Source organism: Epinephelus lanceolatus, chromosome 21 (assembly GCF_041903045.1).
Source record: "Epinephelus lanceolatus isolate andai-2023 chromosome 21, ASM4190304v1, whole genome shotgun sequence".
In the NCBI taxonomy this organism is placed as follows: domain Eukaryota; kingdom Metazoa; phylum Chordata; class Actinopteri; order Perciformes; family Serranidae; genus Epinephelus; species Epinephelus lanceolatus.
The window spans coordinates 15,210,376-15,236,236 of record NC_135754.1 but is presented as its reverse complement, the minus strand read 5'-3'; the positions used below and the strand labels follow the sequence as shown (position 1 = coordinate 15,236,236).

At 41.6% G+C, this 25,861-nt stretch overlaps 1 protein-coding gene across 2 annotated transcripts; it reads left to right on the top strand.

Annotated features, from left to right (window-relative positions):
* Window positions 1–1,734: 1,734 nt before the first annotated feature.
* On the top strand, window positions 1,735–24,632 carry LOC117246790 (uncharacterized). Of its 2 annotated transcripts, XM_033610764.2 has the most exons (6): window positions 1,735–2,051; window positions 17,285–17,365; window positions 17,507–17,606; window positions 20,944–21,646; window positions 21,782–21,851; window positions 23,892–24,632. In XM_033610764.2, the coding sequence occupies exons 2-6, from the start codon at window positions 17,341–17,343 to the stop codon at window positions 24,074–24,076; spliced, it is 1,083 nt and encodes a 360-aa protein (XP_033466655.1). In that variant the 5' UTR covers window positions 1,735–2,051; window positions 17,285–17,340; the 3' UTR covers window positions 24,077–24,632. The 2 variants fall into 2 exon arrangements, with proteins under 2 accessions (XP_033466655.1, XP_078019838.1); XM_078163712.1 differs by lacking the exon at window positions 1,735–2,051 and having other exon boundaries at window positions 13,957–17,365.
* The last annotated feature ends 1,229 nt before the right edge of the window (window positions 24,633–25,861 follow it).

Below are 25,861 nucleotides of genomic sequence, written 5' to 3'. Positions count from 1 at the left end.
AGATTTTCATGTTTTGTTCTACGATATAAAGACTCCACTCGTGAACTTTAAAGCTGCTATGTGTCCTAAAAAAGGCGGCTGATAACAAGTGGCCAAATGAGACTACAGAGCAGCATCACGTTGAACTTCACCAAACACAGCTTTACAGTCTTGTTATGGCGGTGACGTTAGGTCATGTGACCATAGTGTAGTTTGTTTATAGCCTAACATTAGCCTTTTACTTCTGGTGATGCATTTAGGCTTCAATAATCATGAAAAAGGTGTTGATATGTGAGGATTATCTTGCTGAACTAAGCATAGAAAACGTCCCTATACATTTTTATATGTCCTGACAACAATTCATCATATTTCCACATGCACTTGTATCTACTGTTAAGACCTTGTTTTCTTATTTTGAAAAGCAGAGGTAGTCACGTGTGTCCTGGGCCAAAAAATACCCTCCAATAAATGATTAGAGGAAATTACTGCAAGGTATTCAATCATGACATCATGTCAGGAGTGAACTTTTTTTTCATTTAGGCCTATTAATTTAATCGTGAGGGTTGCTTTGATTAAATATTGGTCAGATTGTGTGCAGAACTGAGATAGTGTGAAGACTATATGGCTGTTAACTCTCACTTTTTCAGTTATAACCTTTTAGTATCAGAGTAGTATCAGATGGCACTTTAAAATGCATTTATTTATCATGTAAATACATATAGCTTGTATTGTCAGTGATTTAAGTCAGGTGGTAAATTGTTGTACTAGGGTTAGCATGGATCTGCTCATGGGCCCCCCATTTGACCTTGACCCTGTACCCTTTGACCCTCTCTGACGGCGGGCCTGCTGGTCAAATTAAAACCTCATGTGGCTAAAATAGGATCTTTTGATTGAATTAACATTATTTTGTGTTGAATTAAATGTGTAGAACTGATCAATGAATTTTGTGTCCATTTTTCAGCTGCATTTAGGGTTGAAGTCATGTCTCCTCCTGCAGAACACACACAGTTAAACCAATTAAACCAACAACAGTGGACATACCAAATGCTACCCGATGATGACAGGATATGCTTGATGGCCATGTTGAGGCTGAGCCATGTTTTGTTAAAATACAAATACAGCACCTAGAAGCAGACATGCATTTTTAGATTTCCTATAAATCCGTCAATGGGAGTCACTGGAAAACACCTGATAAGGAATTCCCACATTTGCAGGTGGCCTGGCAGTTTGTGACAGGAAATGGAGTGTGGTTTGCTGGCAAAGTTCTAGACTTTTGTTCAGACAAAACACAAAGCCTCCTCATGGTTTCTCTCTACACCACATTTGACCCCTTTAATGGAACTGAAATGCACTCGATGTGACTTTGTGTGGACTTTTCCTGCTTGCTTGTGCCGTTATGATGTGAAAAGCAAGTTTTCCACAGTTTTAATCCGCACATGTCTTTATAGCTCCCATGTGTGAGGGGCTACCAGAGCGCTGTAGCTACTGCGTCATACCGGCCGCAACAGGCAGCACGTGTGGGCCCAAGGCCTGGCAAGAGTGACGCGAACGTTGCTTCCTCAGGATGGACTCAGTGAGGCCTGCAGCGACCAGAGGGGCAGAGGAATGACAAAAACATCCTCTGCCTCCCCCTCACGTACCTGCCCCCCTCAGCCTTGTCCCTTTCCATGCTCCCATGCTTGTTTTCAGGAAGACCAGGCTTCCTGAGTGATGGAGTGGTGGATGAGAGGAGGAAGAGGGGGATGGTAGAGAAAGGAAGAGACAGACACAGAGAGAGATGGATGGGGACAGGGGTGATGGTCCTGTGCACGTAGTGATTTGGGGGAGTTTGTTGCGTTGGTTATTTTCTTGAAAGGCAGGTAGCTGTAACCCTCCTTGGTAGAAAACCTTTTTGTATCTGGGGAGCAAGGCAGACAAGGAGCAGCCTTATGTGCTACGGGGCTTAATTTGAGGAATATAAATATATTTCGTGTACATATTAAGATCATGCAGGGACTTTTCCATGCCTCCCACTTGTGTTGGGGAATTCTGAGCGATGGGACAATGAGCGCAGAGCATGGAATCTAGCAGAGGTAAGTACAAACACAAACAGATGGTAAGTTGCATTTTACACAGACTAAAGAACAAGACAGTATTTTATTCTTGTCTTGAACTGAATTAGTTTGTACAAGTCTGCATGTCTATGATATATAGTTAAAAAGCTCATCTTATTAGTAAGTGAGCTGGTAGACATTCATTCAGTGTCGCTCAAGGACACCTTGACAGGATGTATCATAGATGCACTCACACATACTGGCTTTTTGGGGGATTTCTTAAATAAGATTTGGCTTACATTGCGCTTTTACCTCTGTCGCCTCAGTCAATATTATTAAGTAATCACAGAACTACAAATTGCTCCCATTGAGTGTGTATAAATAGGAGACACTGTGAGGGAATTTGTCCATTTCAGGCTAAAAAGTGTCACATAAGTGCACCCCATTTACCATTTACTATTTTTTTATGAGTACTTCTGAAGTGGTTTAATTCTAAAATTTGCTCTAAATAATATCTGTGTCATTTTTTGTTAAACTGGGGCACTTTAGCCTCTGTGGCTGAGGATCTCCACCCAAAGGAAACATATAGGGTTTTTTTTTAATCATGAAGTCAACCAGTGTTAAAGGAACACTTTACCCACAGAATGTCCATTTATAAATCTTAGTCGTTCCATGTTACTTAGTCGTTCCATGTTGCCTTGAATTCTTGAAGGATACTTAATTTTTCTTGAAAGCCTTGATGGGAAATGGTGAATACATTTATTTATTTATTCACTGATTGGGGACCACACCATACAACAACTAACAACAGCAAAACAATATCAAAACATCCTTTAACAAACTCTCCCACAACTCATGCAGTATAATCCAAGTCTCATTCATCCAGTGGTATGCTCTGTACTTCCCAAACACTTGCATTTTAGCTTAAAAAAACCCTTAGTATTGGACTCTTTGAAGAGAGCATAAATACATTTTTATTCCAGTTCAGTTTTAAATACAAAGATTTTGGCAAAAATGCATGTGTGTGGAAAGTACTGAGCATACAACTGGATAAATGAGACTTGGATTATACGTGCTAGACAAACAAAGTTCTCTTCATGAATTCAAAGTAACGTAGCATGACAATTAATATACAAATGGTCATTTTGTGGGTGAAGAATTCCTTTAAGCTTTGGATTCTTACATGATCATTTAAATAGCCTGCATTTTACATTCATATACGTGACTAGTCAAATGTCACCATTTATGCACGCTAGAATAAATGTTTGCAAAGCCCAAAAAGTTAAATCATAAGCTGTTAAGTTTATTTTGCAAATACTGCAAATACCTTGGTGAGAAGAAAAACAGGAGAAATATGAAGATGGGAAATGTTGTTGTAGTTGTTATTGTTTAACCTCACAGGTTTGCTTTTCTGTTTATAACCTTCATATATATTTGTGTAACAGAAAAGGTCTTAACATCAATAAATCAAGATTTTTGAGACATTTTAAAGGCGCTGTATGTAAGAATGTGGCCAAAACGGTTACTGCACTCAAATTCAAAATACTGCCGTGAATCGTGTCTGCCCCCCCTCCCCTACAGATTTGAGGTTGCTTGACAGCGACACACTGGAGACTGATTTGTTTGCCCACGGGTGGCTGCCGTGGCAGGGCTGCGTCACCGCGTCCTTGATCTTTGGTTTTCCAGCGGACCGTTCGAGCAAGTCCAGCTTCTCTGCTGCTAACGCTGCTGCCGGGATACAGCTGAGGAGACTGCTAATGCTATGTACCGGGACACTGCTAATGCTGCTGCCGGGATACAGCTCATGAGGAGCCGGCTGCTAATGCTATGTACCGGGACACTGCTAATGCTGCTGCCGGGATACAGCTGAGGAGGAGCCGGCTGCTAATGCTATGTACCGGGACACTGCTAATGCTGCTGCCGGGATACAGCTGAGGAGGAGCCGGCTGCTAATGCTATGTACCGGGACACTGCTAAGATTTGGGCCACACTGCCAACGAAGTGCTGCGAAGTGATGCGAAGCGCAGCGCACCAAAATTCTCGCTCGAGCCCATTCACATCAGACGCGCATTTCTCCACGCCGGTCGACAAGCGCTTCTGCTCCCAGCTGTTGTCTCTGTCACATTTGGGGCTGTTTTTCCATCATGGGTATCTCTCTCTGTTTGCGTGTGTGTGGCCCAACCCCCACCCCCTATAGCCGGCCCACTCTCTCTCTCTCTCTCTCTCTCTCTCTCTCTCTCTCTTTCTTGTGTGTGTGTGTGTGTGTGTGTGTGTGCGCATTTGTGGGTGTGTGTGTTCGTGTTCATCTCTCTTGCGCTCTGTTTAGATACCACTGACTAATATGTATATAAACACACACACATATATACATTGCATTTGTCAAACGGGGTGTTTTATTTTGAAATTTGTTTTATTCTGAAAATTGACCGGATGCTGTTGTTGTTCCTTTGTGTGACTTCCTGCCCAGTTTGACACATTTCGCTTGTGGCTCACGCAGAAAATAGACCCGCCCCTGAAACGATCACTGCAGGGCCGGCCGCGGAGCTCTGTTAACATGGGCGCCGAAAGGAAACTGGCTTCGCTTCGAGGCTATTCGCAGCGCTTCCGTGCCCGGTGTGGCCCTGGCGTAATGCTGCTTGCCGTGCTGCTGTAGCTCAGTTGTAACTGTAACTGATGCTGAGACTCTACTGACTGTGTGACTGGTAGACGGCAGTGGGTGGCGCAACAGGCCAAAACACAAATTCAAAGCATAAACATGATTTGCGGACTGTAAAAAATTTTTTTTAATGCGAATATTCTGGCCGTACTATTGTTGTCGGTGAGATCAGTATGTTATATGAACATTATTCCTTAGTCTCACATATTAGGAGGATTTTATGACTATTTGCTTTAGATTTCTTACACATAGCTCCTTTAAGTGAAAAAAGTAGCCTTTTCCTTGATATTCATAGTGACCTTTAACCTTCCTATGTTTAGAAAGAATAAATAGGCTATAAGAGATGCTTTGGATAACATTTCAGATTTCAGACGTCTGTGTTTAAGGCCTTCAGTCGAAGCTATTTATGTTGAAAGCCATTTTAATTCAGATGGATGATATTGTTATCAGGTTCAACTTAATGTCCTGCTGCATGCTTAACTAAATCTCTAAGTCCCTCTGTAATGCCTGAGGCGTCTGACTTCTCAGACAGACCTGTTCATCCACACAGTAGAAAGTGGTCGCTCCTCTTTTTTCCTGGGCTCAGTTACTGCCTCTTCTATTTCTATCTGACCAGCTGTGATGTGGGCATGCCAGTGACGCTCTCAAATTCAGCCAAGACGCCCCCCTCCACCTGTGCTTTAAGCTCCACCCTCCACTCTCACTAACAGTTTCATCTCACGCCACTGCTTTGGCACCAATCTCAATCTGTGCAGTTATCTGAGGCATTCGAGGTGTCTGTGTCTGTGTGCGCATGTTAATCTCTTCTTTACTCTCTGTTTTGACATCAATCACTCAAGCCTGGATGCATGTGAGTTTGTATCTGTACAGCCTGTAAACGGGCCCATCCAAAAATACATCCAAAAGTATGATAATGCTCCATGATAAACTACATGTAAAAGTAAAAGAGTAACTCTTTGAGGACTAATGTTGATTGACAGTTGAATGTGGTCACTTTAAAATGGCCAATGGGAACATGGCATCCAGATATTTCAAAATGACTTCAGGCTACCAACCAATCTGTCTCCAATTTAGGTATGATCTGAAATGTTCTCATTATTAAGGTAAAAGAGGTTCAGTACCAAGTGAGTTTGAATAGCCTCTTGATTGACCAAAAACAGAAGTCATATTTTAGCTTGCATAAGTATCAGAGAACAACATTTAATCTAAAAAGAGAGACACTTTTTTGTTTCCTTGCTCAAAGTGAAGGATGAAATAATTAAATCCAATCTCATATTTCTGTATATTAGCAAACTCTAAAGGTACAGATGGCAACCAGGCCTCCAGGAGGTGCATTGCGCTTTGAAGCCAATTTTCATAGTGGCCAAACAGTGGAATTACAACTCCTGAGTCTGTCACATGATGTCAATGGATCCTAAAAGAAATTTTCCTATAGGCTTACATTGGGAAAGACATCTGTAAATAAGTGTAGGTAAGTGTTAAATAAATGTTTTTGAGCATCACAACTGCAAATGACTTGTTTTGCTATTAGGATTTGATCCATTCATCCCAAAAACATTTTGAAAGTGTAGTAGAGAAATCATTTTATCCCACTCAAGTCAGTGAATTGCTAAGGTGGAAGTATTCAGCTTGACCAGCAGAAGTCTCTAGTGCGCCCGTTTAATAAGCCCAATGATGCAGAAGTTGCTCCAATCATTCGGGTAATTTCATACATGACAGTTACATTTTTGGCTTCATGCACCACCGAACAACTTCCATAGGAAGGAGCAAGGTCCTATACCTCTAATGCTGTATCCAGGTCTTTTTTTTTAATATTCATGCTAGCAACCAGCTATCTTATCTTAGCACAAAGATTACAAACAGGCAGGGCCATCGCAACCCGACAGGCAAACTAGGCAATTGCCTAGGGCCCCGAGCTGGAAGGGGGCCCCCAGAGACGGCTGACATTGGTCCATATCAATGACAATATGATGGAACCCCACTGCAACAACAACAACAACATGTTGGAATCCCCCCTAATGGGGTCCCCTACTAGCTGCTGCTTGCAAGTGGCTAAGTAGGGTGACCAGACGTCCCACACTGTGCAGGACTACACAGCATTTCTGTCTCTTTTCACGTGTCACGCAAATTGAGACCATGTCCCGCATGATTGGTTGCCACCCGCGCTAGCATTGTTGGAGTACCGTAGTACTACAGTACCCCACGGTACCACTACTGTGGGATAAGTTCAAAGTCCAATCGCAAGACGGTCAGTGTCCATGCACAACGGCGCATGGACACTCACCCTCTTGCACGAGCCAAACAAATCATTCAGCACGCTATGCAAGTACAGATTTGAACCAGCAGCAGAAACGAAAGGCGAATCCTGCCAGTTGTGGGTTGAACGTGGGTCACAGACACCGTATTCCTGTCAAATACGCCGTAAGATAAGGCTTACCGGTGATGGGGAAGTCCTGCTCCAGGTCCAATAATTTCCTCTTTGTTGATTTCATGACTGCCCAGAAATACCTGAACAGCCGAGCTGTGGCGGCACACAGGTGTGATGTGTCAGAGGAGAAACGAGCCGTTCACATTTCTCTCTTTGTGGCAGGTAACGGCCCACAAACCTCACTGCATTTTAGGGACTGTTCTTTACTTATGAAGGGACTGTTCTTTACTTGTCAGGGGGAGACGGGTGGCTGGTTGATTTTTATTTTATTTATTTATTTTATTTTGATCCCCCCTATGTTAATCACTTATTGATGCTGTTTTTGAAGTATGAATAAGTCAATAAGTAATTTATTCCATTGATTGATCCATTGAATTCATTGATGTATTATAGAAAAGTGATTTATCTTTTTATAAATGACAAAAGGCACATCTGCCTAATTTTTGCTGTGGTATCGTGATACTACTCAGAACCGTGATACTTTCACGGGTATCGTACTTTCACTGGTATCTTGGGGGGCCTCCAAGGTGCCTCTTGCCTAGGGCCCCCAGAGTGTCTTGAAACAGCCCTGCAAACAGGGGACAACAGGTAGCTTGTTTTAGCCAGCTTTGTTTATTTCATAGAAAAACCAAAGTGAAAAACACAACAATTTTTCGTTTGACATTGGGTTATGTTCCAGGCAATTTCTTTCTGGTTGTTTGACAACTGGTGCTCGCCTAGAAATAGACTGCTCCAGGGATGATGTTTTTCTGAAGGCTGGCGGCAATAAACAAACTACACTACAGTTGAATGTCTTAGTGTCGCTCCCACAGTGTAGCTATAAAGCTGTGTTCATTGTAATGGCATTCTGTGGTTTCATTTAGCCACTTGTTTAAAAAAAGCATAAAAGCTTCAAAATTCACGAGTAGGGTATTTACTTTCGTGTTCCCACCGCCAAATCAAACAGGATCAGATTCCTTAAAGCAGCTTCAGGATAAGAAGTAACTCCAGAATCTGAGCCAAGTCCTCAGTGAGGGCGCATCTCAAGCCCATTGTAGGAGGGAGTTTCCAGATGTAAAAAGCAGAACAGGGTATTTACTTTAGTATTTTTTGTTGTAGAACAATACATAAAAGTCTCTTAAGCTTGTGTAACCACAGAACTTATTTCAGGCATCTAACCATCTAACCGCTGACTTTGACACAAGGGAACTTATTTCTTGTTTTAGTTTTAGGACTCATTCCTGGGGCACTAGTATGGCACACTCCTGCCTGCTAGTTTCCCCATTTCTAGCATTAATGCTAAGCTACATTAGCCAGCTAGTAGCTTCATATTCATACAGACACGAGAGTGGTATGAATCCAGCAAATAAGAACATTTCTCTAAACTTTTCCTTTAACATATAAAACATCTGCTTGCAGCATTGAGCTGGCATTGACCGTGTTTAGCTTCTGTGAAATTCACAGAAGTGGAGCCGTTTCTCTCTTCTGCGTCCTGGCCACTCTGTTTTTTATCTGTTTGAGCCGTAACTAAGGGGGAATCCTGACTCAATGCATTTTTGATTTAAATGTGTTTGCTGCTGTGCAACTGGATCGGGGCCTGGTGAATACCAGCCAGCTTAGGATGCAAGCGATAGGATCTGTGCTGGGGTAAGAGGGGTTGACGAGTTTGGGAAGGTGAAGTTGGGGACTCCCTCGGGTGACTCTGAAGAGAGGAGGGAGCGGGGATAGTGGTGTCAGGGAGAGAGGCTTGGTTTCGATTTATAGGTGTCCTCGGAAAGCTGCATGTACAGGACGCAGAAAGATAGACGCTGACGCTATATTACTTCTAAACAGCCTTCTCTCCACATGACAAGCCCTAAACAAGTCAGGAGCCTATCGATGTTCCTAGGGTCCTATGTTCGTCAGCTCAGTATCCTCCTCATATGACACAGTAAGGAGATCTGTTGAAGGGTTCATGTCCTCAGTCATGTTTTTTCGCTTGTTCAAATGTTTAATGTATTTTGTCCTCCACTATGTTGAAATCACCCACCTACAGCCCACTGATGTTACTCTCTTTGAGACCTATGCAGTCATATTTACAGGCATATTTGCTCAAGCCATTTATATCCCCACTGTGTCTGAATGAAATGCATTTGAAGTGTCCATCTTCCTTTGTTTTTTTTTTTTTTGCAATTAGAACTTTGGAGGTAGCCCTTACCAATCTCTGAAAACACAACGCCAAGCCCTTAGGAACTTAGGACCCTGGGAACATAGGGATGACCCAAACAAGTGTCCATATTAAAGTAAGGCTTCAACATGAAAGCACAGTGTCCAGTTTCCTGTTCCTATAGTGTGAGGTAGTGTGATATACCCCAGGGCAGCGCCTGATTCCCAAATAAAGATATTTATGTATATTCCACTGCCACAGGCCTCTGTAAACCTCATCACATTTAAGATTAGCCACTGAAACAGATCTGCTCTTATCTGATCGGGGCTGTGTGTGTGTAAATGAGAGCTCTGTCAACGAGCGCTCAAGCTCAGCTTCTCCATAAACGCTTTAAACCAGTCGAGAAGTCCCACAGCTGTCTCGGCCTGTGGGCGCTCACAGGAGTCGGGTGTGCCTATGTGAGTGTGTCAAGTCAGAGGTCAGAGCCCCGCTTTTCAACACCTTTCCGCCGTCTTTTTTCCCCTCCTGACATTGTGTGTGTGTGTGTGCGTTAACTTTATGTTATGGCTGAAATATCATTTCGCCCTGCTTAGCTGCTCCCTTAGCTGTGGTTTGATTTCAGGATGAGATGAGGTAAGTGTTTACATACGTACACAGTTGCAGTCGTTGCTCAACCTTTTAAAGCGCAGGAGCAGATATGGGCCCACATGAAGTGACAGACAGGCACAGGCCTTTCACCAGTGGTTTTAGTGTCAGGCTGATGTGATGGCTAAGTGTTAAAAGCTGCTGTCTTTCTTGCTCTTTGATGCTTGTTCAGCAAGGGCAGGTGAGAGCAAAGACATTGAACACGTCAAAGCAAAAAATGCAAAGGGAAAATTAAATAATTTATAATTTGATTTTGCATTGCTATGGCTTTATTTGTCCTAACAAGGTTCAGTTTGTGTCTCTGCTTTTCAAATCCGCAACCCTATTCCCCACACTGAGACTATAACAGCTGCACTCTACTGCCGTCTAGTGGTTGAACACTGCAATAACATTTACTGTGACCTGGAAAATAACATTTCTGCTCTTAGTTATCATGTTCACAAATCCTTTTGTGTGTTTGCTCTCCATTTGTGACGCTCCTATATCCTATAATCCTATAAATAATTTAGACTTTTACATCATTACATTTATATATAAAAAAGAATGTTAACACCTCACACAGAGACACCCTTACATTTGAGTTACATTTTCAAGGTTCTGAATATGAAATCTCAGAATGTGTTTATTTTTCAACAAAATGTTTTATCCTTTGCATTCTGCACAACACTGGAACACTTGGCACTCAAAAAGTCACGGCTGAAACAAAAAAAAATCCATGCAAATGTGAGCTTTAAATTGTACATATTCTGTATCCTGCAAGTTATTGTTGTCTATTAATGGCTGCAGTGTGAAAGCAGTGACGTTCCCTTGGAAAGTAAATAAAAGCACGTAACCTTCTGTCAATGGCTGTTCCCACTCAAATCCAGTCGAGGTCAGGTGTATCCAGATGTGTTTCTAGGACTTGAGGACATTCGGGGCTTAGATCTGACTTGTCTTACAGGCTGCAGGGATCCTCCTCTGACCCTTTGTTGATAGAGCATTTTACTGGAATTACATTTCAAGGCAACAGCTTGGATATGTTTACTTCCTGTAAACTGGTGTCACTCACACACATTGCAAAACAGCTGGTCAACAGGAAACATAGAGGGACCCATTTATTTTGAAACAGTCTGTAAACAAGCTCTATTTTGATTATTTTCTATGTAGTCTGGCAACTTACAAACTACATAAATAAATAAAAGAATAAATAAATAAACTCATTGATGGCAGGAAGAATCAAACTACTGTAATAGCAAATAAGCAGATACACCGCAAACAAGAGAGCTGAATTGCTTCTTCTTTTAATTTAGTCTTCACTTGACTTTAGGCTTCACTTGTGGGGTGTATGTAATGCAATGTGTCTGGTTGTTTGCATGACACGGGGTATTCTCAGGTGGTGGGCATGTGTACAGAACCATATATGGAGTTCACTCAGCACATGATCACCCTGCTGCTGATTGGATTCAGTGTATGTCACAACAAACCTGATGAAGCAATGGGTAAAACGTGTTGTTTGTAACATTTCAAGTGAAGACTAAATTAAAAGAAGAAGCAATTCAGCCGTCTTGTGTGCGGTGTATCTGCTTCTCTGCTATCAGTCGAATAAATAAATAAAATTCAGTGTGAATCGGTTTAGTTTCATTCATGAATTAGAAAATGGTTGGGGAGCATCCGACATCCTATCACGGGCAAGATTTGACTTGCAGGCCAAAAGTTGAGTATCACTGGTTTGGTGTGTAGGATTTAGTGACATCTAGTGGTGAGGTTGCAGATTGGAACCAACTGAAACTTCTCCCATGTGCCAAGAGTGTAGTAGAATTACAGAGGCTGACATGAAAACGCAAATGACCCTATGTAAAAATGGTCCAGTGTTTGGTTTGTCAGTTCTGGGCTACTGTAGAAATGACATGCAAACTCCATGGAGGACGACCTGCCCTGTCTGTAGATATGGTCTAAGATAATGAAAAGTGAAAAAAAAAAAGATTTCAGGTGATTCTACACGAATGAAAACATAGTTAAGAATACTATATTCCATTTCCGCCAGTATGTCCTCCTAAATTCTGCAGACTGCTCCTGTAATTCTTGTCTTTCAGCAGGGTGATTACCTGCCAAGTCAGACACACTTTATGTAAACAAGATATGTTTCTCCCTCTCTCGTGAAATGTATTCTATCTGATGAATGATGGAGTAATAAATGACTCAATAATCCATCCTCTTATAACGTCAGGAGATAAATAAATACACCCCCACCCATCCAAACCACCCTCCTCACACAACTCTCTCCCCTCCCCGTCCTGTCTCTGTCTCTCTACACCTTTTCATACAAACACACACTCCCCCCTCCTCTTTTTCACTTACACACACTCACACTTCTCCCAATTTGGCAGTGCCCTTGGCAGCAGCGGTGCTAGTTCAGGCGGGCAGGGTTCCCAGGTCTGGACTGAGGAAGAGCAGGTGTACTGCTGTCAACAGAGGCTCATAAATACTCCAGTCGGCGATCTGAGATGGATTACACGTTTATGTCATCATATTAAAGACACTCTGTCAGCAAACACTTTTAAGACCCTATAATCTCCCGCCAAAGAGAAAAGTCTTTTCTCCCCAGAAAGGGAGAGGGCTCACCGCTGTGCAGCACAGCAAGTGCTGATCTGCAACAAATAAGACATTCAGCTGACAACCAGATGCAAAGCTGCACCCTGGCCTTTATCATTTAAAATGTGCCCCGGCTTCCTTTACATCCTCACTGAGGAGGGCATTTCAGTTTAATTACCGTTGAAGACACGCACCCTGAACAAATATGTACACATCAGTGACATGTTTACCACTCTATATGTTGTTATTTTAGTGTCATGTTTCACTCCCTCCCGGCCCCTCTCCTCTCCTCTCCAGCCGTAAGACCCCTCTGTGTCCAAATAAAGGCTGCAAACAGCACTACCGGCGTTCTTACTGGATGTTTAGCTTTCCCATATTACCCACAGTGCTTTGCGGGGGCCTCAATCCATTGGACAGCTCCATGTGTTCCTCTTCAGGCCTCGGGCATGGTGTAGAATAAGCCCAATGCTCTCCAATTACCCTCCTCTCACGGATTGTTTGGTGTCATTCGCCGTCTGCTGCCGGCTGGATATGATGATTCTGCGCCCACAGTGTAAAAGGATAGCTCTACAGTTCTCCTGGCATGTGCTGTACACGTTACAGCTCAATCGGAGCAGTAAGATATAGCGGGACCAAGCCAATTATTAAAAAATTCAAGCTGAAGTGATACCCTGGTGCTCAGGCTTGTTCTCACCCCCTGTACTACAACAAACACATTCTTTATTCTTGTTCACCTGCTGATGCCCGTGAGGTCAGGTTTCCCTGTGTATTACAGGGAATTGTGGAATTGAGACTGTAGGCATGATTAGAGAGTTGGCTACCACACCTCTGGCTAAATGAGCAGAGTAGCTCAGTAGGGAAATGATGCTTTCTCCTGCTTAAATTAACTACATCAGATAATATAATACAACTATTAGGCTTCCTCACCTTTCACCCAGTCGGTCAGAGGGCCTGAAACCAAAGAGGTATCACTCATTCATCTGACATTTGGATGCAGAAGTTGTCGAGATATCAGATTATGAACATCTCCAGACACAGCACATCAATCATAACTCCAATGTGAAAATAGAATGTCCCGGAACAAGCTTCCATTTTGCTCCTGTGAGAAGGCTTTCAGCTTCGCGGCTGTATCACATCCTCACATGTCCTGCTAAGTGCAGTGAAAAAAGAGTTGACTACATTGCAACACTGTACTGTAAGTAGGCAGAGCGCTCCGGCTGACCTGATATGGGCCCGTGGGTGCAGGTTGCTGGGGGACATGATGCCTCTGAGGACAGCTCAAGGGAGAGGTGTAAAGGTAGCAGAAAACAAAATCAGAGTAGAGAACACCATCTGTCAATCTCTATGTCTTCTTTACCATCTATTTTGCCATCTTCTTTGCTCTTTTATTTCCCCTCTCTTGGGAACCAGAGGTGGACTGAATGGTGATGTTGTTGCCTCCTGGAAACAACATCCTGATGCTGTCTGAGTGTGTGAAGCAGAACTCCAGCATCAGTGATTTTGTTGCCAGGGGGATGACTATACCAGCAGCAACTTCGTAATAAATGTAGCTGTGTGGAAGTTACATGATAATGATCACAATGATGATGATGATGATGATGATGATGAACTTAACAGTTCAACTGATCTCAGCAGAAGTACAGGAGTAAGTACAGTAGCAGTAGTGATTGTAGTAATAGTAGTGGCCTTGTAATAGTACAACAGTAGTAATGAATGGAATAGAATAGAAGCTGTTCTGAATCTGGAAGTACGGGTCTTTAAGGCTCTGTAGCGTCTTCCAGATGGCAATATTGCAAACAGTTCATGAAAGGGGTGGGTGCTGTCCTTAGTTATGCTGCAGGCTCTGCTGTGGCAGCGAGACCTGTAGGTGTCCTCAAGGGGGGGCAGTGGGAGACCAATGATCCTCTGTGCAGTTGTTATGATCCCCTGCAGTGCCGCTCTGTCAGCTGCCGATCAGTTTCCATACCAGACTGTGATGCAGTATGTCAGTATGCTCTCTACCGGGCAATGGTAGAAAGACTTCAGCAGTCTGGCATCATCTGAGCAGTAGCATCAGTAATTTTCAGAGTTGAAGGGGAGTGAATGCATGTAATTAAACTAGCACAGTAGTTGGACTACATTTTGCAGTAGCTTGCTGGTAGTTTGATTACAATCATATTTGCATAGTGATTCAAAAAGATAAAAAAAACCTTTTTGCCGTTTTTTTTGTATGTGTAGTTAACTACAATTTTGGGCCATAAATGAAAAAGATGAATTTTTTGTTTTGTTTTGTTTTGTTTTGTTTTACTGTTGTTTCTCTACTGCTGTTGAACCACATTTGACAAGCTCCACCCCCTTCCCCCCTCACCCTGACCACTGTGAAGTACATAGGCCCTGAGGGTCAAAATACTACAACATTTCACACAACAACATTTTGGACAACACAATATTTCACAAAACACAAAAACATTTTGGTAAACACAACATTTTTGGAAAAGGGCGGCACGATGGTGTGGTGGTTAGCACTGTCGCCTCACAGCAAGAGGGTTGCTGGTTCGATCCTGGGTGTGGGAGCCCTTCTGTGTGGAGTTTGCATGTTCTCCCCGTGTCAGCGTGGGTTCTCTCCGGGCACTCCGGCTTCCTCCCACAGTCCAAAGACATGCAGATTGGGGACTAGGTTAATTGATGACTCTAAATTGTCCGTAGGTGTGAATGTGAGCATGAATGGTTGTTTGTCTCTATGTGTCAGCCCTGCAATAGTCTGGTGACCTGTCCAGGGTGTACCCTGCCTCTCGCCCGATGTCAGCTGGGATAGACTCCAGCCCCCCCGCGACCCTCAAGAGGATGAAGCGGTTAGAAAATGGATGAACATTTTGGAAAACACAACAACATTTCAGGGAAACACAAAAACATTTCAGAAAATGCAACAACGTTTGAAAAACAAAACAACATTTCAGAAAACACAAAAACATTTTAGAAAACACAACATTTTACAAATCAAAACAACATTCTGGAAAACACAGAAACATTTTGGGAAACACAATAATATTTCAGAAAACAAAGCAACATTCAGAAAACTCATTTTGGACAACACAACAACATTTAAGAAAACACAAAAACATTTTTAAAAAACCCACAAGATTTCCACAACAAACACAACATTAAAACACCGAAACTCCGAAAACACAACATTTTGCAAAATGTTGTGTTTTCGGAAATGTTGCGTTTTGACCCTTGGGGCCACCGTAGTAAAGGCATGCTCAGGCGATTAGTCAGGCAGCCTTTGTAAAACTGAACTTGAATATATTATCGTATCAGTTAGTCAGACGAAGTGATTGTTGCTATGTAATAAAAATGTTCAGAGAAGTTGTTGCGTGCTATTTTAAGAGTTACCTTTCTAACTGATTAATCCTGCTTGGTGTAGTACCTCCACCTGGACTCTAGTTTCTGGAGGGGAGGTGTCTGACTGATGAAAACTGTGGACAAAACCAAAGTTAACATTCCTTTTTACTTTCCCATGAATAGTGGGTTATTTCAGAAAAAAAAAAAGTTTTTTTTTTTTTTTTTAAATTTCCAGATTGCATTTATTACAATAAACTCAGTTAATTGGCAGTTTTTACTGGCGTGTGACTTTTTTGTGTTATATTTTGTTATATTGTGTATCACATGTACATTGTCATTTTTTATTTTTATTTATTTATTTTTTTTCTACAGAGTAGTTTAAATTATTTTTTCTGGGTAGCTTCTTTTAACCAAACTGTAGTTCAGGTTCTACCAGTGTGGACTAATTAGTAGCTTAAAGAGATGCTTTCAAGGTAGCTTTCCCAGCACTTGTAATATTTTTGTTTCTATGAGTAAAAAGTGGTATAGTTGCATTAATAGCAGCAACAGTGATAGTTAAAAGTGTACATACAAGGCCAAGTTTTATAATATTATTTTATACTTTTATAGATATATTAGCTAAATTTATAAAGCCTCATTTAAATTTAAGAACAATTTAAAAGAGCTCTGCTGCAGTTCCCTCCTTTCCCTCAGTGCTATAAGCCAAAGCTGCCTGCTGTTCTGCTATCAACCTCTAGAGAGAGCCAATTTTCACTGTTGCATCCAGTGAGATCATGCACCAAAAAATAGACTGAGGGGCTTCCCCAAACGTGTAGCCCACAAATGCAGTACACATTCATAGAACCCGAAAGTTTTGTTTTACCTATATGCAGTATTCGTCTGGTGAACACAGACTTTGTCAAGCTGTGCTCTTTATGGAGCAACACCTCCTGAAATGTGACATACAGACACAAGCCCTGGCAAATGGGCCTAGACTGATGCATGATGATGCATAATAATAATGGAATTATTTTGACAAAATTAAAGACACCATAAATTGATGCAGAAAAGGCACAAATTTAGGGAAAATAAGGGTTCGATTAATTGTGAATTCATGACCTTGAAACCAAATTATATGTTTGATCTTGCATTAATATATCTGATGTTTGCACGAGGTGTGATTTACGTGTGATATAATTATTGAGAACAATGTACGTCACTGTCCCATCCTCCCTGCAGTGACCCTCCATCATTCAGGCAGTTGTGTTACATTAGACCAGATAACTTATTGATCCCCATCTTGCACAGTGCTGCTGCAGACAGGCCAGCAGCCTCCAGGGAGTGTGCTGTATATGTGAGCTCTTTGTCCTCTCTCTGTGTCCTCACATCCTTCCTCTTCATCCCCATCCCTCACTCCTCTGATCTGCTCCCCTTATTTCATTCCCCCCCTCATTCACTCACTCTCTACCCCGCCTGATCCCCCCCTCCCTTCCTCTCTTTTTCTGTGCATCCCTCTATCTCCTGTCTCTCTCTGTCCATATGTGTAGCTTGTCCCTTTCAGTGCCCTCCATGAGGCGTCTGCCGTGCAGCAAAAGCCGGGGGAATGAGTGGGGCTGGCAGCATGCAAGGTAGGAGAAGAAATATGCTGGTGTCATGTGTGGAGGAGAGATTAAGAGTGTTGCAACACATACTGCAGCATCATGATGCAGCAAGATTTTGAAGCAATGTATATCCGTTTGATAACCATGTTCCTCTCTTTCTTTTTACAGAGTTAAAATACTTCAGGGATGGAGCTACGCTAGTAATTTCATTGGAGGGTTTAAATTGGCGTTCTAAAAGGAGATGCAGTGACAAAAGAATCAAGAAAAGGTATTACTTTAGTTTTTATCATGAAAATCGATGGGGACTTTTAATGTGTTTGTGTCTTTCTCTCTTCTTGTGGTGGGTCTCTGTTTGTGTATTGCCTGTTTGGAAGTTATTATAATCTGTCCCTCTCCTGAGCCCCTCCACCTGTTACACAATGAGGTGTTAATTTACCTGAAACAGGGCAGATTACAGGCTTCACGGCCTACTGCTTAAGAGTGTGCGTGCATGGGTGTTTATGTGTGTGTGAGACCATACAGTAGTGTGTGTGAGTGTGTCCTTTTACATCCTTTACGTCACAGCTGCTGTGAGTCAGCTCCTCTCTTCCTTTCCTGAGTCACTCATCCAGCGGTTGCTTGGTTACTGCAGAGCGGTGAAAGTTTCCTATTGCGTCTTTGTCTCTGCGGATGAATGGGCCCCGATATTTATTCAGGCTCAGGAGTGAGTGGCCAAATAATGTATGTGTTTGTGTGCATGCGTGCATTTGTGTGTGTGCGTGCACCGTTTCATCCAACGGACAAAGGCTGACGAATCAGTTTTAGTACATCCTGTTGTTAGTGGACACTCAGGGGCTGTCTGTGCACTGCAGCTGACCTCTTAGAATATCCAGCAGATAAAAAATAGAGAAGGACTACAATGAAATTATATTTTGTGTGAAAGAAACCTACATATTATTTTAGGTCAAAGCATCAGCCAATGCTCACCATCTAACATGCAAGCTACTAGTGTTGGGCATACTAATGCCAACACCATTAACTATGGTAAGACACTATACTACTTTTGATATATGCCACTTGCAAATAGCATGTCATCGAGTGGCAATCACCACCTCTGCAGGTGCCATTTTAAACTTGTGGTTTATATCCTGCTGAGACCCTGTGTCCTCATATGAGGACATCACATCTTGGGTTAACTTGATCCTCATACTTCATTCTGATTAATTTAGACCTGCTATCCTCATTCGTGGACACTATTTTGTGTCATCTAGTGGTACTAAGAGTACAATACACCAAACCCTGTAAAAACAAAATGGCAGCCAAGTCATCTGCAGCCAATCTCGACACAGAAGTGGACAAGGTCCAAAACCTGATCACATTTTATGGTTGAAACTTGTTTGTTTATGATTATTAATGTTTATAGCTTACTATGGCAACAAATTTGACCAATTTTAGCAACAGTAACAAACTAAGATGCTGGTAAATAGGAAGTACAAGTTTGAAAACATTGGGACTTTACTATCATCTCATTTGAGAACACTAGGACTATATTATCGTCGACAATTTTATCTGTGTTAAGATTTTTATTTATACTTACTGGGTGGTATTGATCCCACATAGCTAGGAAAAATTAAAAATGCATACCAAACAAAAGTTCAGGTCTCAGGGGGATATGACTATTATATTGGCAGATAACCCTCCTCCAGTGTAACTGTCACTACATAATTCCCAACTGTAAGTGGTAACAAAGCTGGCTATACAGGCCAATGAAGCTAATCACAACAGCTGATGTAGCCATTGTCAGGCATAGTCCACATGTACGTGGGTATTTTTGAAATGGGGTGTTTCCTCCATTGCTCTCAAAATATTCTGTCTGCACAAACAAACAAAAAAACAAACATAAAACAAAAAGAGGTTCCATTAATGCTCTTCTGTCCTTAAGTGTGAATCTTGATTTAACTTTAGAGTTGACTGGTGGACAAAAGATCTTTGAAGTCTAACTTTCTTCAACTCTGGTATAGCATATCTTCTGTGTGATGGTAACAGGGCATATCCCTTCTTTAGAACATGACTGGCATTTGATACAATGTTTTTTGCTAGCCTTAATATGCCATTTTGGTAGGTTGAATCATACAGTTTAAGAAGTGGTTGACCAACAATCTTTGAGCAGATGTTCAATTGGTTGAGCAGCTGCGATTTCAAAGCGACAGACAGGCAACCATACCAGGTAGTATTACAGTATTGAAGAACACTCATAATGGCAGAGGTGAAAAAACAAAAGTAGAATTTGTTTACTTGCCTCGTAGGACCTCAGGTGCCTAAGAAAATAAATTCTCTGTTTTGTCTTATTACACATGCATTCAATGTGGTCTTTCCATATTGAATAACAGAGAAAAAAAATAAAGCGTTGTCAAGAGCATGCCCAACCAACAGCTGGCTGTATAACCTTAACCCTAAAGCCATGCAAAGAATGGTAAATGGACCTGCATTTGTATAGCGCCTTTCTAGTCATCTAGTGACCACTCAAAGCGCTTTTTACACTACGAGTCACATTCACCCATTCAGTATCTTGCTCAAGGATACTTCGACATGCAGCCTGGAGGAGCCCGGGATCGAACCGCTGATCTTTCAATTGGTGGACGACCCGCTCTATCTCTGATCCACAGCCGCAAGAAGAAGATGTTGGCCAATCAGAAGCCTCAAAATAAGCTAAAACCAAAAGTCTGGGATGTAGCAGTGATCTCTGTAGCACATTCTTACCTCCTGTTCCTAATATAGTGGGCGAGGAACTGTACATGTACATGTACATGTACATGTAAACATGTCATATGTTTTGGGTCACAAGGTTAGAACCAGAAACTATTTTTGCCATATTAGTATGGCAGGAAATTCAAGATTCAAGATTCAAGATCTTTATTTGTCCCCGAGGGGCAATTGATTCTACCACAGTAGCAATAAAAACAACAGCAACAAACAACAATGACAACAAGGTTGACACACACAAGGCAACAGTCACATAAAATCAGTCGTAACTAAATAAATAAAAACACATACTTGAATAAAATATGAAATACCACCTCATTTGTGACACCTAGAAGAAGGTGTCACAATCTGCTGTCACAAGCCAAAAAATATTTTTCCCCCTGTTTACACATCAACACTGAAAACTGAGTTTCTAAAAATCTTCAGTCTAGTTTTTCCAAAGACACGCTCTCAGTGTCCTAAAACGTAGTTTGCGTGTGGATGAAAAAACACATAGAAAAAGCTACATTTTGAAAAATACCCCCGTAGATGTGGACCTGACCTAAATCTCATATGTATCATATGTGTTTCTCACCACAGAGCAGTCCATTATTTACTCTCTTTTAGCTCTAGTTTTGGTTTCCTCCAACTCCAGAGGGAAATATGTGGTTCTTTAGCTGCTAAACGCTCCACTATGTTCACCAGCTGAACACTAAGTGTGTCTGTCTGCTTCTTTGGTGATAAACAGGTAGTGTTCTAAAATAAAGTCTAATATCATTTGTTACTCCAAAAAATAGTTTAATTTCCTTTACTCATTCATTACAAGATGATGAGCAGAACCGAGTTTAATACATCACAAGACTCACTGTGCATCATTCACACAGGAATGAAGAGCTCCAGCTGTTGATATCTTCAGGCCAGATGATCCCGGCCGACGAAGAGCTGCAGGCGATCACCTGCTTCCTTGATCAAAGAGGAAGTGCAGCCCCTCAGCTGTGGAGCGCCACTGACAGCAGATCAGGAATGGTAGCGTGGCCACCACCCTCCTCCATCTCCCCTCGACAGTGCTGTTTTCCAGAGGAGCCTGCACGTGATTCAGCGCTAATTTCTGTAGCTTCTGTTCTCTCAGACACCCCACAGGAGGGCCCATGGACGCGACTTATTCTAAATATGCAGGAAATTTGCAGTTTGATCAAAATTAATTTAAACATTTCGACCCAGCCGAACACTGTTACAGTGAACCAGCACAATAGGTTTATTACTTTCTGTGATGAGGATATACCACTGCAACGTTTTGGTGACATCGGCTACACAGAAGATTGCAGGACATTTATAGGAGGTTCTGGTTATAATAACAACGTGTTAGGTGATTTGAAAAACTCCACTGCCCTCAGTCCCAACACCAACAACTCTAATGGGAATCAACATGAACTGGTTATCAGAGACAATTTGAACAACCTTAAAAGTTGTCTGAAATCCTGTCAAATCTATGACGCTCCAGGGATACTATCCAGGAGGGACGTGAATGTAAAAAAGAGGAAGAGTGTGTCCTTTGACAATGAAGTCATGGTCTACCTGTTTGATCAGGTACTGTTCTCATGTTGTCTGTTAAACTGTAGCTTGATGGGTTTTGGGGAGATGAAGGTTAAATACTTACTGACCACTTTAATCCAAACCGAAGCTGTGACACTTCCTCTGCCTGTCCACTGTTACTATTCTTAGGAGAGTCCCACCGTGGAGCTGCACACCGAGGCCTCCACATCTCTGCCAGACGTCACATTAGAAGACAGTGGTACTTTTCTGAAGGACGATACTAATGATTTTGCACATTTTATCCCATATTGTGTATGCTGACCATTTTGCACTGGTGGGAAATAACTGAGTACATTTACTCAAGTAATGTACTTAAAGCTAACTATTATGAAAGTAACTTTTTGTCATATTTGCTGAAATTGTCACTGTATTTTGAAAGAAATACGTAAGACAGAGGATCTATGAAAAAATATTATTTCTCTTCCCTCTCGAAATGCCTCAGTGGCATTACCGCACGTAAACGAAAACAACCAATCAGAGCCCAGGAGTCACTAATGCTGCCGTCAATCATGTCGATCGCTGCTTGCAAAACTGCAGTAAAAGGTCATATTATACAGTGCCGATCAGATATGAATTTCTCGCATCAAATGTTTCAAACATATTTTAGTGTACTATTTAGCTGTAAAATGAGAAAGTTGGTCTGGCTGGTGTGCGGTGCTTGGTGCTTCGTTTGACTGTCTCCAACATGGCGGCCGGGTTGCAAACTTTCTCATTTACATCTAAACAGCACACTAAAATATGTTTCTGATTTGAGAGCCAAGACAGAGGTAATGCAGTTACGATCTTGATTCATATTTGAATAGCGCTGCCTAGTTTGACAGTTGACTGCAGTTCATGAGCAGTGATTGACATGACTGACACCTGCATTAGAGACTCCTCTGCTCTAAATAGTTGTTTTTTGTGTGCTACAGTATATTTTGGCAAATGTCATTAAAAACAACAGGAAGAGGAGGGACGTGATTTTTTTTCACAGTTTATTTGTCTCATGTGCTTCTTTCAGAATATAGGGACAATTTCAGCAAATATGGCAAAAGGGTATTTTCTTAAAAGTTACCGACTGTAGCTTGAAGTAAAACTTTAAGTAGGCTTATACTCAAGTATTTCCATCTTATCCCACTTAGTCGCTACAAGAGAGTAAAGTATTTGGAAAACATTTAAGATTTTACATAATATGATGAGCTCATGTTATGCACTGATGCATTGTTATATATATCAAACTACCCAACAGTATACATAGCATACTTCCGATTAGGCTGCCACTAACTATAATTTTTATTGTTAATTAATCCGTTCTTTATTTTCTCAATTAATTGATTCATCTTTTTGTACAGAAAATGTCAGAATCTACTGAAAATTGCCCTTGGTAACTTCCCAGAGCCCAAGGTCACATCCTCAAATTGTGTGTTTTGTTCGACTAACAGTCCAAAAATTATAAAAAGGTATTTAGTTTATCATATGTGGCAAAGACAAGCATCAAATTTTCACATTTAAGAAGCATGACACGAGCAACTGTTTGGATATTTTGTTTTAAAAATTACAAAAATTATCATTAGATCATCGAAATAGTTGCAAATTAAATTTCTGTCGATTAATCAACTGATCGTTACAGCTCTACTTTCAGTTAGCGCCATCTCAACCAGCTGTAGGAGTAAAATGCTGCTTAGACATTCATTTATCAGTAATTAAAATCTAATGAAACAATACTAGTTTAACATTGAAAAGGAGTACTTCTCTGCACTGAGTATTTTTACTTTTGATCATTTATGAAAAAATACTTCATAGTAATTTCAAAGCAACAATTTCAACGCGAGAATTTTATTCATAATGAGGGTATTTTCACTTTGGCATGCCATTTTCAGAATCATACCATATGCATAACTTTGACTTTGTCAGTATATTGCTCTGAAGTAAGTATCTGCCTTCAATATTATTTCTTGGTGGAACAGGATGGGAAACAGGGATTATTCAAAATGTAAGGAGTGCAGCTTTAATACCCAGAAAATATAACTGCTTTTCTTAAGTAACAATAAGATAACCTTTGACACTAAAACACAACATGGAAAATGCTTCTTGTGTTTATGTCACTACCTACTTCAAACTGAAAAGCTGCTAACAATGTAACAAGATTAGGGCGGGACACTACCAGGGTTAGCAAACTTTAATGTTTGTAAGTCCTCCTAAACCTGATGCTGCGGGCTTTGGGCTCTTTGTTGTCACTAATTGTGTGTTTTGCCTGCAGGCTTGGAGTGGGAAGACGACTTCTCAGCTTTGGAAAAGAACTGCCATTTTCAGTGTGTCAGAAACTCTGAGCAATACACCCTTTCCCTGCCGACGCAGAGCAGCACCGCTCTGTCCCGGCGATTCTCTCTGCCCCAAACCTGCCTGTTCCTCACCCATGTCACTGAGTCAGACCTTGAGCTGTGAGATAAAGGTTTATTTACACACACATATTGAGTTGGTGCTGATTTTTATGACACAGTGGTGATCAAACGCAGCCTTTCTACCCCATCGTCTACCAGCCAAAGGCCACCTCACCGTCACCATGGCCCAGTGTGACATCCGCACTTGTTTTTCTTCCAGACAGCCAGCCTTGGCTGAATGGAAAAACTGACTAATCTTCCTGATCTGGTCCTCTTCACCTCTAACTCATCTCCCCACCTCCCTCCTCTTTTATGATGAGTCAGGGATTTTAATGGCTTTTTTTTCTCTCCCTCTGACCCAAATGGATTCAAAGCACCTGCCGTTCATGACATCACAGCCACGCAGGACTGTGTGACAGTGCATTCAGCTTTCCCAGTTGTGGCTATGACAAGATCACTGACTATGATGTGATAAAAACAGCCAGTTGCATAACAGCGCTGGTGCTTTTCCAGCTGCGAACCTCTCTGGAAGCTGCTTCAGATTGTGTCCTTGGACCTGAGCTGTGAAATACAAACATAAATGTTGTCGATTCCAATAAATTAAATTTAAAAACTTCTCATCTGTGTCTGAAATCCCATTTTATCTGGTTGTATTTAACAAATTCCAGGTTAGTCCTGGAATACAAGAAGTATTATGTTGTTTATCCAGTTTGTTTTGCTCAAACAGAGCATGCTTGTGGAGGCCCTGTTTGCTTGCCTCATTACTAAAGTGTATTCAGCTCAGAATTTATCAGCGGCTGTGACTGAATAAACAGTGTAAGCCTTAGGGGCCAATGGAGCCAGAAACTGAACAAACTAAAAGTACTAGATAATGTTTCCACAGAGCCAGCATCAGCGAGGTTTGGTTGATTAGATACAGTGTACCTGAGGAGGAAACGGTGAACCTGGCAGGACCAGTCTTGGTGTTCACACACACACACACACACACACACACACACACTGGACCAGTGTTCAAGGACACCAAAAGCTAAAAAATGTTTGGCTCTTAGCTGGGAGCGTCACACCTGTACATTACTGTTGTTGTTACATGTTTGTGATATTCTAACGCCAGTGTTAATGTGGCTGTTAGCTGTAATTATAGGTTGACTGCTGCTCTTTGACGTCATTCATAAACTGCCTCTGTGTAGTGACCTATTTTTAACTGTAGGCCATGATACAGTTTGTTTTTATTTTTGGCCTGTTTTCTGATGTTTCTTTTTATTTTAAAAAAGTTCACTCATGTGCCATTGCAGGTTTTCCTTTAAGCTAATGAGCCACTATGTCTTAAAATTGTAGCTTAAAAAAGCATCCGAATTATTCAGCAATAGGCTAATCTTTTTTTCTGGCAGAAACTGAGCAAACAAAACATTTTTCCTAATTAATTTATTGAATATTGAAATTACTGTTTCTACATTGTTGCTACATTTGCTGTGTCTCAAATCACATACTTCCGTTAGTACACTTCCATGTAGTATACTATGTGCACTATGTACTTTTTGGCGTAGTGCGCGAATTTCAACAGGGTAGCTAGTGTTGTCTCCAACCAAACACGGCCATTGTACACACCAGAAATGACGGCCGCAAATTAGCTAGTTAGCAAACTAGCATTAGCATTCGCGTTATCGTTCGCGGTACCAAATCATTACAGACTGCTAAATTTACCCAATAAATATACTGCTGGCTTATACCCGACAACAGTATAGTGGTGCTTAGTGCAAAAAAACACATGAATTTGTACAATGCAGCGGCGTTCACGGTTGCACAGTCCCTGGCCGCTATTTCCAGTTTGAAAAGTGGTCCCTCCCCTTCC